Source organism: Furipterus horrens, unplaced genomic scaffold, assembly GCF_987537825.1.
Source record: "Furipterus horrens unplaced genomic scaffold, mFurHor1.1.pri manual_scaffold_2, whole genome shotgun sequence".
NCBI classification, from domain to species: Eukaryota; Metazoa; Chordata; class Mammalia; order Chiroptera; family Furipteridae; genus Furipterus; species Furipterus horrens.
In genome coordinates, this window is record NW_028327172.1 from 26,890,929 (window position 1) to 26,906,995 (window position 16,067).

General features: G+C 37.3%; 1 protein-coding gene across 1 annotated transcript in view; it reads left to right on the plus strand.

Moving 5' to 3' along the window:
- Positions 1–8,354, plus strand: part of SLC5A12 (solute carrier family 5 member 12) — a 36,347-nt gene extending 27,993 nt beyond the window's left edge. The window contains exons 12-15 of the mRNA XM_090267615.1: positions 648–814; positions 2,788–2,891; positions 5,944–6,071; positions 7,912–8,354. Of these exons, the coding sequence (XP_090123741.1) occupies positions 648–814; positions 2,788–2,891; positions 5,944–6,071; positions 7,912–8,064 (552 nt within the window). The 3' untranslated portion in view covers positions 8,065–8,354. The remainder of the gene's footprint in view (positions 1–647; positions 815–2,787; positions 2,892–5,943; positions 6,072–7,911) is intronic.
- The last annotated feature ends 7,713 nt before the right edge of the window (positions 8,355–16,067 follow it).

Consider the following 16,067-nt stretch of genomic DNA (forward strand, 5'->3'; position numbering starts at 1 on the left):
TTGCAGAGAAGGCTCAGCTATTCAGGAGCATCCAGATTTTGTTTTCCAGTGGTGCTGATCTCTGCTAGACTGTTCTGTCTCCTTTGTAGAAGAAGTGACTCTTCCCTATTTATCAAGAAATATAACTTTTAAATGAAAGGGCTAGTAAATACACACATAGAATTTAGACTCAACACTCCAAGCAAGCTTGGGAGTCAGAGACTCTGTCAGAATCACTCGGGAAAGCATAGGGGAGTAGAGTTTCTGTTTTAGAGCTTATAATAAATGTCAATGAAAACTGACCATCCTGTGTCCATTATCTGAGGTTTTCCTAAAGTTCTGAGACTCTGATTTTGGGAACTGAGGTTTCAACAGTTTTTTAAGTGGTGATGGAGAAAGAGACTAAATTGGGGGCTGGAGGATGGTTCCTGCTAGAAATCTAAATATAATGATCACTATGAAATTATCTAGTGTTTTCATTTAAGGAACAAATTATTTCTAAATAAAGCAGCATTGTGGGAGTTGGAAGGAAGGCAGTTTCCAGAATGGGTGGCTAAGATTTGGGGCGGCAAACCAGAGTCTCTGAGGCACAGTACTCCCTCCTCACCTCGTCATGCCTTTGATGGCTCTGTCAGACCTCCCATTAACCTTTCCTTTCCTTCATCAAGGGTGCACTCGGAGGCCTTCTGACTGGGATCACCTTGGCATTCTGGGTGGCCATTGGGGCCTTTGTTTATCCTGCACCAGCCTCGAAGACATGGCCCTTGCCTTTATCGACAAACCAGTGTGTCCCATCAAATGTGACGGAGTTAGTGCCTCCAGTGCTATCCAGCAGGTATGGGGACTCTAAAGACGGTGGTAAGTCCCAGAGAGTGGGTCACCAGGTTAGAGGGAGATGCACTCTTTAGCAATCGGTCAGACAACACAGATACTACTTTCCTGTGAGACACCCTGTGGGCAGCACCCAGCATTGTGGAGTCTGATGCAGGGCTCCAGAGTTCTGTAGGGATCCCTTCCTCTGCACTCTGGTGTGGAAGAATCAACGTGGCAGAAGGATTAGTTGGAGGTGTGAGTGCAAAACAGATAACAGAGTGAAAAGTTTGGAAATAGCGTATGAGGATCATAGTGTTTTTAAAGGAGTAAAGGCTCTGAGTAGAATGTTTGTGAGCAACAGGGAGAGTGATTGTGATTTACCATGAAAAGAGCATTGCTGTGAACTTACCGTTTCTACCTCAAACTGTAGAGCCCTTAACAGAGTTTTCCTTTCTATTTTGGGCTGGGATAAATAATTTAAGATACTAAAATACAAGAGGTAATGGGATGCAGGGAGAAGAGCATAGCCTTTGAAATCAGAAATACCTGGGTCTGAGCCCTGGCTGGTGGGTCTCAGTGGATTGAGCACCGGCTTGCAAACCAAAGGGTTGCTGGTTTGTTTCCCAGTCAGAGCACAGGTCTGGGTTGTGGGCCAGGTCCCCAGTTGAGAATGTGTAAGAGGCAACCATACATTGCTGTTTTGCTCCCTCTCTTTCTCCCTCCTGTCCTCTGTAAAAATAAATAAATAAAATATTTTTTTAAAAAAGGAAATACCTGGGTTTGGATTTTGGTTTCACGATTTATTCATGCTTTGTCTTTGCACAAGTTAGTTACTTATCACTTCTTGAATTCTTACAGCCCTTAGGGAAGGGACTAAGTACTTTATTGAGATTTTGAGAGGACTGAGTAAAACTAAATTGTATATATATAATTTTAAATTATATTAAATTTATATCTATATATACAATTATATTTATGTTATTAAATTCTATCTATCTATCTATAGAGGATGAGGGAGTGGAGGAGAGAGAGTCAGGAGCACTGTACTTGACTCTAATCTATAGGCATTCTCATGTCTAATTATATTCCTGAGTAGGTGGTCCTTTCCATATAATGTATGAGCACTTCATTTTCTTGCTTTCATTTGTCTCTGAGTTTCATTAGTTTAGAGTTATTCCTCTCCACAAATCTCATGGACATATAATATCAACCTGTTTATAGTTCCCAAGTCTATTGTGTTGTTTCTTCTTTCCTCTTTTCTTTGCTTAACTAACTATTAATCATTCTTTAAAAATGAACTAAGGTATAATTTCATACATCAGCCTGGTTTTGATACCCTTTCTAATACTCCCAGAATCCTTCTCTTTTCCTCTCGCCAAGACATTGGCACTCCATTTTATGATCGTTAGCTCTTATCTGTAGACCTTAGGGCTTACTCTCTCTCTCTCTCTCTCTCTTTTTAAGATTCTATTTATTATTTTTAGAGAGAGGGAAAGGGAAGGAGAAAGGGAGAAAAACATCCATGTGCAAGGGAAACATGGATCAATTGCCCAAACAAGGGCTGAACCCACAGCCCAGGCATGTGCCCTGACTGAGAAAGGAACCAGTGACCTTTGGGTTTGTGGGACAACGCCCAACTCACTGAGCTACACCAGTCAGGGTGGCTTTTTAAATCTTCAATATCTGTCATAATTTCTGGGACTAAATATGAGCTTAATAAGTGTCTGAAGAATAAATAATACAAAAGAAATGGAAAGCATGATCCTCATTCCAATTGTAACTCAGTAGCAATATTTGTAATTTGGGGATGGATGGGACAGAATGGAACACAAAGCAGAGCTAGTTTATCTTTTAGTCTTCAAAAAATAATCAAAGGGCAAAAAGTTAAGCTTTGGGGTTTTAAGAGATGCCAGGCCCTCAGCAGTCCTTGAAGTCCCTGTGAATTGTAACTTGAGAAGCCACAGAACTGGTGACATATGCTGTTGTCCTCCACAGACCTGCAATAGCTGACACCTGGTATTCACTCTCCTACCTGTACTACAGTGCAGCAGGATGCCTGGGATGCATTGCTGCTGGAATAATCATCAGCTTCATCACAGGTTGGGTACACGGATCTTCTCTGTGGGGCCAAGAAAGACATGGGCTAGTTCCATGCACTGGTGGACTAATGGCTGATCCACTGGTGTGATTTTGGGTCCACCACAAAAAACTTCTTTCCAGAGAGATACATCAATTCTCCAAACTGACTTGCAAAATCATCCCTCTTTATATATATTATTAATCATATATATTTCACTCCTAAGATTCATATATGATTAATATATATAACATATATGATTCATAATATATAACACATGTTTTTAAATAGCCTCCACATATGAAAACAATGTTTTGACACATGGCCTTCGGAAGCCTGAGTATGAGAAATCCTTTGCAATATAGCAATGAGTAAGGAAGGTCAAATATTAAAAGTGATTCTTTACCCCTTCATCTCAGTGAGAAACAGAGTTTTTATTGTGACCACCTTACTGTCTCATGGGTTAGCCTTTACTAATTGGCTATATAAGCAGAGGAGAGTCGTACCGCTGCTTTTGGATATGTTGTCTTTTGGAGGTCACTCCTCCTGGGTCATGAGGTCTCTACAGTGAGCAGCTTCACTGTCAGCCATTTTTGGTACCAGTGTTTACTATTCGTACTTTGAGCCACTGTCCCTCTCGTGGTTTAATGTCTTCTTTACGCCAAAGTCCATGAGGAATTGGTGGAGGAGAGTGAGGTGACATAGGCCCACTGTAATTTTGCTACTCTGCCTCTTTGGAATACATATGAGTATTTTAGCTGAATAAATTATTATTAAGGTATTGTATTTTTCCCACTACCATTATATAACTGTAGGCAATGGGAAGTCAAGATTCCTACTCAACACATAATCTAACTGGCAGTAATTTTGGTGATTGTGTACTTGAAATACTATGTGCAAGCTCTAGTGACTTTTTACCCTGGGCATGATATCACCAGCTAGTCTCTTAAATTTAAGCCAGTTGTGGGTATGATAAGATATATAGTATAAATTTTGTAATCCCAGGCATTCATGTGGTAAAACTCCCAATATCTTTCTTTATGTAAATAGACTCAGATGAGATTTTGTTTTATTTATCATGTTTAGATTCTGCCTCAGTCCCCTCTTGATGCTGGTAGGATACACCTAGACTTATAAGTCAAGTAGTCAGACAGCTTTAGAAGACAACCAAAGTTTTAGCTGCCTGCTTCCAAAGCAGAAAATGTGTGCACACTCAACCCTGTGGCTGACTAGTCTAGATATTTTCCAAATGCACCTCAAAATTCATATGTTCTTGTGTTGATGTTGCAGCACTCACATTATATTTGGGTTGAAAATTCTTTGCCATCTTGAATATGAACAATTGTCCTGGTATTAATCCTTGTGTTTCCTTTTTCTACAAATGTCCCAAATACTAGTAAAATATCCTTAAGACCAAAAGGGAACACTTTATGAGAATGTAATTATGCCATTCCACCAAATCCTTGGAAAAAGTATTTACCCTTGGCATCAGATATTGTTGCCTCATGGTGCCTGTCTTTCAAAGGAGATCCTACTGCTAACTTGGTACCTTCAGTTCTGGCCTAAGAGGTCTTCACAAACTTTCTGTAATAATCAATTATTTAAAAAATGACTTAAAATATTTTAGAGTCAGCAGGGAGGACCAGAGGCCTTGTGTGGGTCTGCTCATTTTGTGTCATATTTTATCTTGGTCCTGCTGTTTGTCTTGCTTGGTATTAATCATTTTAGTTCTGTTTCTTCTGGATAATCTAGCACTTTGAAGATATGCTATTCATGTTACTCATACATGTTGGCAGACAGAACTATATCTATTTTGATTAATACCTCCTGACAATTTATATCATTAATTCTTCTCTGCATCAATTGTTAAAGGGCGATCTTGGCCCAAGATACACTTCGAAGTCTTTATTATTACTTGTAAAAAATTATACTGGGCAGCTAAAAGCTATTTTCCTTTATACCTTTAATTATGTAAAATGAAAATACCATTTCATAAGTCAAGAAAAAAGATCCTTGTTAGTTTATTGAATGGCCAGAACATCCCACTATGAGAATACAGTGTATAAATTTATTCTATTCTGTTTTTCATTGGGGAACAATTTGTATTTATCTGAATCTTGCCAATTTTTATTCCTCATTTATCATACAGGTGCAGGACTCAGATATAAAAACTTTAATTATCAATTCATTAAGTTTATCTCTTGGGTCAGGAGTCAGCAGACTAAGAACAAATCTCACCTACTACTTGTCTTTATACAAAATTTTTACAGCAACACAGTCATGCCCATTTGTTTATTATTGCTTCTGGCTGATTTCATTCTACAAAGGAGAGTTGAGTAGTTGCAAAAAAAGACCCTCTGGCCAGCAAAGCCCAAAGCATTTATTATGTATATCATTCCCAACAATTTTGAATGCAATCCAGGAAATTTCTCTGACAAGATCAAAGATCTAACACAAAGGTCAGCGAACTTTTTATGCTGAGGGCTGGACATTAAAGATTGTAGGCTTTGCTGGCCAGACTCTTGTTCTGTTGTAGGATTTGAAGGATGGGACATTAAACAGGTAGGTTTTAACGATGGGAAAGGAAATGCCAGGAACATCTAGAGTAACTGGAGCAAACAAGAGGGTACTATTTGCTCAGAATGCTGGGGGTGGAAAGAAGAAGAAACAGTAAAAATAACCTTTTTACTTTTACAAATATTAACTCCAATTCCCTTTAATAGATCTAATTTACTTGAAAACTGAGAGCTTTCCTAAAGGAAAAAAAATTGTATAATTCCTGCTATCACGTCTGTTAAAGGGTACTAGTAGAGTTTTCCATTATAACGTATTTTAAAATAAATGTTTTTCTCTGTTTAAGCCATGCGTTTGCCTCACCTGACACCTTGTGGATGTTTAAAAACTAGCTCCCACCCCTTTGAGCAGTTACTAATTTCCGTCTATTAACCAGTCAGGCCTGTTTAAAAACAGCCCTTAGACTAAGAGGTGACCTGCTTCTCAAGTTGACAATGTTTAAATTTAAGGAAGTTCTGGAAGTGGACAGCCCTCTAAGCCATCTGTTCTTTCATTAACAGGTCCTCAAAGCAGCAAGGATATTCAGCCGATGCTAATTAGACCGGTGTGCAATTTGTTTTGCTTTTGGTCTAAAAAATATAAAACTCTGTGCTGGTGTGGAGTGCAGCATGACAGCGGGACAGAGCAGGTGAGCTGGCGTTTGAGCTGCTAAGAAACACTTCTTGGCTCAAAGAGATTTCCTTTTGCCCATTTCAACTCTTTGCAAGGGTGGATGTAGGGCGGGAAAGCAGAGAAGATTAGAACTCAAAGAACCTTTGTTTCAACCTCAGTTACCCTCCCCTAATGAGCTTTAAGCAAGTAACTCAGTCGTAGCTAAATGTGTCTTTGGGTTACATTGTAGTCTTTGCATGTGATCGATTTCCAAAATTTTATTTAACCCCTCTGAGGGTGAATTTTAGAAAATGATATGAAAATGAATATTAGAAAAGGAATAGAATAGGGGCACAGTCTCATATAATGGTGAAGGGCATGAGCTTTGCAGTCAGCCCTGGGTTTAACCCTTATTGCATCTCTTACTCTCCTTGGGTAAGTTACTTAACGCCTCCCAACTTCAGTTTTTACTGGGAGGGGTAAGGGGATAATGCAGTACAACCTGGACACAGGCATCTCTAGTTCCATGGGGGTATAAATATAAAATAAGATTTACTGGGGGAACTTCTTATGCAGCATACACATAACTTAGCCCCACCCCGACTCCTATTCTCCTTATTCCAGTGAGAACAGTGCTTAGGCCAGGTGGAGCTAGAGACACTGTCCAAGTATTAGGGTCACCTCTTCCAAAGATCACAGCCTGTGGTCAGACCACATTAGACTTACTGACTTGCTGTAGCTTGATGGGGTAGGAGGGGCAGTGCAGTGGTACCAGGGAATGCTATCCTCAACAAAAGAGAAGCTTGGCAGGTATTCTGGGTTTGGGTTCCTGATGAAGGATTCTGAGAGGGGTGGAAGGTAAGCAAGAATGAAAATAAAGTTGGAGCAACGTTGGCTAAAGAGCACCAGTCACTCAGAGTTGTTATGGTGTTTGACAACTGCAGAACCTTGGGAGAGGCAATGTTTTCTCTTATGTTTGCAGCTGGTCTTACCTGGGCGTGTCTGTCCAATCAGCACAACTAATGGCAGGTCTGGGTTTTCTTTCCTTCTCTTCTTCTTTTTTTTTTTTTTTTTTTTTTGATTAGGGCTTATTATCATTCTTTTGGTCACGGACATTTCATTCTTTTAATACTCTAGGAGAACAACTCCTCATCCTTATCACATCACCCTAACTTGTCAATTGTTCCCATTCTCCCCAAAACACCATAATAACATGTATATGAAGTAAAGTTGCATGTAATCGCTACCACAGTGAGGCAAGCGCCATCTTGACAGGAGCTCAGAATGGGAAGGCAGTTTCATTTTGCTGAGGAGGCAGCCGGTTGATCACTATATTGTTTGGATAAATGGATTTTGAGTAAGTTCTAGAAGGAAAGAATCAAGTCATATATTAGTTTACATATTTATCTTACTGGGCAAGATTTTCTTGAAATAAATGATAAATCCTGTTGATGCAGGCAGCTTCTGTTCTCAAGGCTGAGTAGAGAGTGGAAGGGACACTTAACATGTCATTATTGGGCTCTGTGACCCATCACCATCTGAGACACGGGTTGTCTTTCCTCAGGAGATAACACCACCATGTCACAGGTTTGCTCTACTAAATAATAAATGCATATGTGTGTGTATATATATATATATATTCTCACAACACATGATATATTATAAATGCTCACTAAGTTATTCTTTTTGTTTTTATTACCTACATGGATTGAGGCATCAACGTTATCAATTAGAAAGCACCCTGTGTCAGTTATTTGTGCTGCTTTCATATTTATATAGCATTTTTTTGGAGGGGAAGGCCTAAATAAGAGTCCTTTAATATGTTTTAGAGTATAGTGAGACTATTTCACTAATATGTGTCTTTCTATTTTCCTCAGGAGAACCTTGAGAATGACAGTACCTGGAAACAAAGAACTGACCCTGTCTTACAGAATGGACTCAGGCAAGAAAGCCTGGTCCACATTTCCGGTTATGATCCCAAGGACAAAAGCTATGACAATGTGGCATTTGAGAAGATTACCCATTTCTAAGGCAACATGTTCACGTGCACATGCACATGCACACACACACACACACACACACACACAGATCTACATAGTCCACATACTTCTTGGCTATTGGTTAGTAGTCTTGTGTAGTTGCTACTGTTAGAAGAAGAGAATCTCTAATGCCTATTTATACTTATTTATGTCTACAAATAAAATGACTGTTCCCCAGGATATTCTTTGGAAGACCCAAACTTTCAAGTGAGAAAAAAAGAACAGCCAAGTCTTATGTGCCCTGGCAACTTTCTTCTTGAATAAATTAAGACTGGATTTCATCATTGTACAAGGAATTATTCTCTTTGATTTGCTTTGCTTTGTGTCATTTTAAACTTCCCTTTCTTGGCAGTTTTTAAACATCAAATACCTTGGAGTTCAGAGGCAGAACGAGGACAGGGATACGCATAGTAAATGCTTCTGTATCTGCTGATTGAACAAGAAAATGACATCTACCCCAATCACCATACCTCACATATATGTAGACACATTTTACATCCTCCCCATCCTGAAGCTTCAGGTGGAACACACAGCTGTTATTAATACCCCTTGCCTCACACACATGTTTATGTCCTCTTCCAGGCATTCCTGCTACTTCAGCTGTTCTGACCAGGCCTTTAAAATAATTGTGTTCAGCACAGGAGAGACTGGAATTCCTGGTTAGTGAAAACAATTATAATTAAGTACTTTTCTCCTTTTGAGCATCCAGTGTAGTATTTCCTTTTCTTTCTCTCTCTTTTTTAATCACCTTACAATGAAAAATTGATTCTGTGCTCAACAAGAAGTATGTCGTCTTTCTCCGGAGATGTATAAAGAAGAAAGGAATATCCTACAGGAAGTTGTTAAGACAGTGTTGTGTAAAAGGACCTTGCAAATAGTTTACCAGCCTACTGGAGATTTTACCAGCCATGAATTTTTCTTTGATGCAAAATATCTTGTCCACAGGATTTTTATATTCTGCTCATTCAGCTCATATGTGCAAGCTCAATGTGCTAAGATAGTAGATTTTATTAGTTGAACTTTAGTATATAATTTTTAAGTTCTGCAGTAAGAAGGGACTTTAGTTCAGATTGGGACAGTGAAAATTATCTGGAAGAAGCAAAAAAAAAATAAATAAATGAAATTAATAAAGGTAAAGAATAGAACCAGTGCCACAGGGGTTAGATCAGAGGAAAGACAGGTGTATTAAGGCAGGTGTCAGATATTTTTTTTTTTTTTTTTTTTTTTTTTTTTTTTTTTTTGGTGGCCAGGTAAGATCAAGAGGCCTAGAAACAGTATGTCAGCAAAGTAAGAAGAAATTCTCCAAATAGGCAAGGATAAGGACTCCCCAAAGCTGTGTTGTCTAAAGTTACCCACATGAAAGAAACCTTAAAATAATTATGAAATAGGGAGATAGAAAGAGGGAGAAAATCAATAAAAGAATTACAAAAAAGGACAACTGGCATTTATAAATAATGGCTTAATGCTTGTCTTCTCTCAAATAGGAAAGGGGAAGAGGAGAGAAAGAGAGAACTGGGAAGTGGTTTATTAAAGAGATGAGGAAAAATACATTTGAAAAGTCTAAAGGAAGAAAAAAGGGGGTATGTTTGAAAAAATATTTGAAATCGAGAAGGAACAAAATTTCTAGAAACATTTTGAGGTTCAGCAAGTTAGTGGAAGTGTTGATCTAAAGATTTGCAAATTAAGAATTGCAGTTATTTTCCAATGGCTTAGTAGTTAGGACATTCCTATAAATTTTAACTTAAAAAATTAGGTGAATGTTGAAATCTGGGCTTAAACTTCATTGGCATGTATACTTGGAATATATTTCAAGATTTTGAACTTTCACTTGAAATTGCACAAAACCAAAATGTACCATATGGTCTTTCATTTTATTCACATATTCTCTCACAAATTTTTGCTCACAAGTTATCATACAGGTATTTCAGTCCCTTTTAGGTCATACTGGAAAGTACTAGGTTAATACTTACCCATAATTTTTTTTAGGATCCTCTCTTTTCAGTCACAGATTTTCATACCTGGAGTGTTATCAAAGAATAAGTTGACTTACAAATGGAAGATAGCAATATTATCATATTATTATGTAAACCCCAGACATTCTTTCTAATTGAATGAACATACAAAGCTCTAAGGCTTTGGGTAGAAAGAGATGGGAATCCACAGGAGAATCATCTTCCACCATGTATAGAATCCACATCTGTTGTATAGTAAAGCAAAGGGGAACCAGGGAGTAGAGAGTCAACAGATTCAGCTAGATAGTCATAGCACACCTCTCTTATCCTCACTCCTAAGAATGTCAGCTCCGAGCTGTGTAAAAGCCACTGGTGCAGATGTAAGATCTGTCCAGAGCCAAGTCAATCTAAGCCATGCAAGTGGGTTAAATTTGTGGCTCTTTTTTTTTGCCACAGAATGACTAGGGATATCGTCTATAAGTGGGGCTATGGATGATGAGTTCCTAGGAAGGCCTAAAACATACCAAACTTAATGCCGGTCTCTGTGTTTTAAACACAATTACAAATATTGGTAAAAATGGAATTGAATGACCTCAGTGCTTCTTGGACTCATTCTGAATGAATCTGTTTTGATGACTGACACCATTTGGAGAAAGGTACAGCTTATTGACTAAAGTGAGGAATTAAGAGTCAAGCAGCTTAGCTTCAGACTTAAGTTCTGACACAAATTATCTCAGTAAGCTTGGGCAAGGCTTTTTAAACTTTAGTTTATTTACAAAATAAGAGGAGCAAAAATTGTCCCGACTTAATAGGTCTGTTGTGGGGATTTACAGGGGTAAATCATGTAGAGTAGCTAGTGCTGTGATTGGCTTGCCTGGAACATTCAATACTTGTTAAGATAATGGTATTCATTAATGTATTCATTTTAAGTTAAATTGGTTCACTGCTTCTCTTTAGGTTTTTTAAGATACTGGCATAGTGTATGTATTACTGAAGAAGTTTGAGAATAAGAAATCATGAGTTAAACATAAGGTATACATTAAAGCAATGCCATAAATTTGTAATCAGTAGCCTTGTTAATGCCAAGTTTAAGTAAAATGCGATTTTCTGGAGAGTCATAATTTCTTGAAAAAAAATACTGTGATAAAGATAGACAAGTTTATTACTAAAAATGAAATATTCACATCTATGGTTGAGTATTACATTTAAAAATGTAAACCTTGGTAAGTAGATAGCATCTTAACCCAAGTCCATGACTCAGTGCACAGTTAAAAGCAACTGCAATTCTATAAACAACAGTAGAAGGGGTGTGGGTTTTTCCCTTTGTTTAATTTAAATAATACTCTTGAATAAAAATTTAATAAGTTTGAAACTTTATGGGGTTAAACTATTTTATTATTAAGGGGAAAAATAAACCACAGACAAAAGGGCTTGCAAACAGTATTTCAAAAAGAATATTACTGAAATATTTTTATGATATTACAATCTTAATCAAACACTATTACTAAGATCAGATTGATAAATAGAAAAAATAGAGGAGTCTCCCTTAATTGTTCTCTTAAAAATCAGTTGTTTTAAAGCACTGCAGAATTTTTAGCTTTCTATATATACATTTGTGTATTTAGAAACCTCATGTGCTCAATTTCAATATTGCAAGGTATTTAGGTTTATGTAGAGTTAACTTCTTTTATCTAGCATTAGTGTCCTTGAAGTATAATCCATTTTCAAATATCTTAATCTATAAATGAATTACTAATGACATTAAAATGATAGAAAATTTTAAATTAATCAAGTTAACCCATAATTGGTAGTAAACCACCTAATGTGTTTTGTTATTTCTAATTCTTAGAAAGAGTCAATGCTTTATTTCCTCCTCCATTCTAATCTCCTGACTAGATCTAGATTTGCAAACCCCTGTGTGAACAAAAAACATAAGCTCACTCTTCTAATACTTTACTTTTTGTATTTGAAATATCAGCTGTTTCAGAAGACACAGTTGAACTTGTAAACATTGGGCTGCTTAATCACAACAAGGTCCTTCCTTGGGGTGTCCATGCATCAGTGACTCTCAAATTAGGATCCATAACAAATAATCCTGCCCTGTGATAGAGAATGTTAGTTAATAATGTTATTTATGCATATCAGTAGGAAATTTAAGATATTTTTATATTTCTAAAATGTTATGTATCTTTTTCATAGAGCACTGGAATGCTTGTAAAGTGAATTTACACAAGTAGTTAATTTTAGGCAAAAAATCCCCCCAAAACAACAACAACAAAAATGTGCCAAATAAGCACAGATGTATAATTAAGCTACAATTATATGAATTATATATATTTTAAAGTAAGATTGAAATGCATTTAAATAATCAATGTGAACATTCTCCACAGGGTAAGGAGTAAGATGCAAAATATTTATGTACTCTAAAATATTTTATATTAACTTAATAGACTTAAGCAGGTCTAAAATCCAGTATTCAAATAAACATGTCAAAATCAGATTTGACATAGTAGATAACATGACTTCTTTTTCAGTGTATTGAATAGTGCCTGTAATATTGAGGGGTACTGAAGGGTTAGGACAAGCATTTGTGCACACACACAAGCACATCAACAGAAATTACCTTATAGGTTACCTTGATCTTTTTGTCCTCAGAAGTTTCCAGAAACAGCAAGATATCTATTTTGTTTTACTTTTTTAATGTTCAAGCAAATGTATACACAGTTGTTCGGGACATTCAGTTACTACCAATTTTGAAATCTGCTTTGACGCTTTGAAAAGCTAAGAATAGTTTCATGTAGTGTATTGATTTAATGTCTTAATGTAAGTAATTGCCGTGTAAGAGCAATTCCTAAATTGCATATTTGTAACAGTAAAATATATAGTCAGGCAGCATGTGGGGAGAACTGAGAAATCATGCGATGGTATTGACTGATTAGGAATGACATTACTAAGGTTTATGTACCTTATTTTTTTACTGTTTTCAAGAACACTGACCTGAAGACACAAACTTAAAAATTGATTCAGTTTATTTCAACAGAGAAAACAAGCCTCCTTTAAGTTGACTTTCAAATTTCTTATGAGAGTTTGGTAGGAGTGTTTAATGATTAACAATAATATATACCTATGAGGGAGGAGAGAGTCAGGAAGGAGGAAACTCTGGAGGCGCCCCAGGACTAAGACAAAGGACATCAATACAAGAACAGAAACCCTGTTCTAAGACCGGTTCCTCAGGAAAGAGGAAACTCCAGAGGAGTCCCAGGGTTAAGACAAAGGACATCAGACAGAAATCCTGTTCTAAGACCAGTTTCCCCTGCTTCCTGGAAAAGTGCTGAATCATGGTGAATCATGACTGCACCTGTGCAGAAGATGCTACATGACCCCTGCTTCATTATAATAGCATTATAATAAATTAGCATTGTGGGACCCCCTTCCCTGGTGGCCAGTCAAGGAAAATCATGGGAAACTATATGTACAGTAGCTTAAAAGTATTATAACTGCTTGTACATGCATAATAAAAGCCTGCCAAAACTAGCCAGGAAATATCTGCCCTATTAGAATAGAGTCCCTCCAGCCCCTGAGGTCAATCTCTACTCAGAGTGGCTCGCTCCCATGTTCTGTGGAGCATACTATTGCTTAATAAATCTGCTGTCTCTCTGCTATAAACTTGTCCATGATCACCAAGAACTCGGTTACCTGTGCCCACCTGTGACACCTATATCTACATATCAATATCTATATATTTATATTCATAGATATGTAGGAATAAAAATCAGTATTTATAACCATCTGGCTGAATACATTGTTGCAACATAATTTCTCCTATTGACGACAAAATTGGAGATATTCACCCTGTCTCTTCTGGCCTTCCCCATGTCCCCTATAATATTTCTTCTACTTGAAAAGTGCAATATAGAGGCGGAGAGCCACACGTCCTAGAAAGAAAACAGTGTTTATGTTTTTAGATGCATTTTCATCTTTAATATTAAAAATTTACACATTATATTTTAGTTGGAGTTTTCACTAAACTCTAAGCTATTATATTTACCTTCATAAATCTTAAAATAGATAACAAATAAAAAACTACTTATTTTCTTTGACTGTTATAACACAAACTATACAGAAAGAAGACAGGGAGTGTGTACAGCAGATACTGAAATAGAATCTGCAAATCAGATACTTATTTTTTTCAGTAGAAAAGCCCTTATGTCCCCTCCATCATACCCAAAATATTGTTCCTACAATTATCTTTGCCACCAGATTTTTCTGACCATCTAATCCCTCTCTTCTCAGGAAAAAATAATAAAAAATGTACACTGTGTTAAAATCAATGGGAAAAGTTTGCTCTACTACTTGTTAGAAAAGATCTAAAATTTGGTCTAAAGTGCTCACCTGGAAGTGAGTGTCATGTTCATTGTCAAAATAATTGTAAAGGTTTTGAAGGAGCTTGACTACCCCATGGGGCTAACCATCCCCATGACAACTGTCTTAGTGGATCCCATTTTTATTTTTCAACTAGTAATTTAGGAAAGCTGTGCTTTCTAAAAAACAAAAGGCCGAGACACTGCTTTCCCCACAAAGAGAATGAGAATTGTGATGTACATACATATTCTGAAGATGTCAATATAGTGTATGCTAAAAATCTCAAGCCTTTCCTTCCTAGGGAAAGGTGTAAGCAGTACCCACAGAGCTCACCATCTAGTGTCCTCCAGACTCCCACTTTGGGTCAGCTCTGCCTGCAACAAGAGGCGTTCTGGCAGGAGAATTGTACTGGGGCACACACATTGGTACAGTCATAGAGCAGCAAGATTGGATGGATAAGCTTTTTCCCGAGAGTAGATTTGATGGTATAAGATATCGGATCTGGATCCAACTATTGTACGAGTCTTTTCTCTACCGAACTGTGTGATTTCATTTTACTTTCTTGAAAAAAGATGCCTTAATGTGGATGGGGTTAAGATGCAGTACCTGTAAAATATATGGGTTCTCTAGAAAGAAAACCATCGAATGTCGTCATGGAGGTGATTTTTCAGATGAACCCAGATGGCATATTCAATGGATAACTTATCACCATTGCACATACACAAATCCTAGCTAGCATGCTCTTCCCTTTGGACTATGTATCATTGGCACATTTCATTTTGAATAGAAACATCTATATGGATATGCTCACCCTTCCATCAGAAGCTGAGTTTTTCAGGCCATTCCCAGGGTTATTTTCTGAGCTCCTGAGAATACCAAAAATGTGATAAGATGTTAACTAGTTCCCTGGATATAACTTACAACTATTTCCAAAGCCCGTTATAATACTGTGATTTGGGAGACAATGGAGTGGAAATATCCGACGACCATAGTAGGCCTGAGTTAGGCATATCTCACAGAGAGGAAGTGCTTACTGGTTTTACACACCAAAAGATATACCTAGCAATGTCTGTGAGTGAACACACACACACCGCCACACCCCATCCCCGAACCTGGGCCTATGACTATCTGCCACAAATAGACCAATTAATCAATTCAGCCATATCAGGTAAGTAACTCATCAGGCAATTTGGATTTTCAATTTTGACCAGCAAGTAAATTTTTAAAAATGCTCAATTTGGTAAGCCTATTTTTGACAGTTGGCATGGTGCCCTTACATGTCCTCCTTCCTCCACATGAACTATATCTGTGTTAAAATTCCTGTCTTAAAGAGATTTTGAAGATAATTAGTAGAGCCAGTCCAAGTGTGAAAAAGAAGCATTATTACCCTTCTAAGAACTAAGCAAGCTTCCTCTCCCATCTGTTTCTAGCACAAAGCATTATTAGGATCAATATGATACTCCATGGCACTTTCATGTGCAAATGCCTTGATGATGACAATGAATTTATCAGAAGACAAGTAGTCAAAACTTTTGTAAGCATGTGATAAAGGGCTTGTAAGAACCGAAACTATAGAGCTAAAGAATGAGCAATCCCTTCTCCCCAAACACACACAACAAATCCCAACTTGATATTTAAAAATCAGGCAGGAGTAAATTTAACTTGCAAATTATAGGAAAA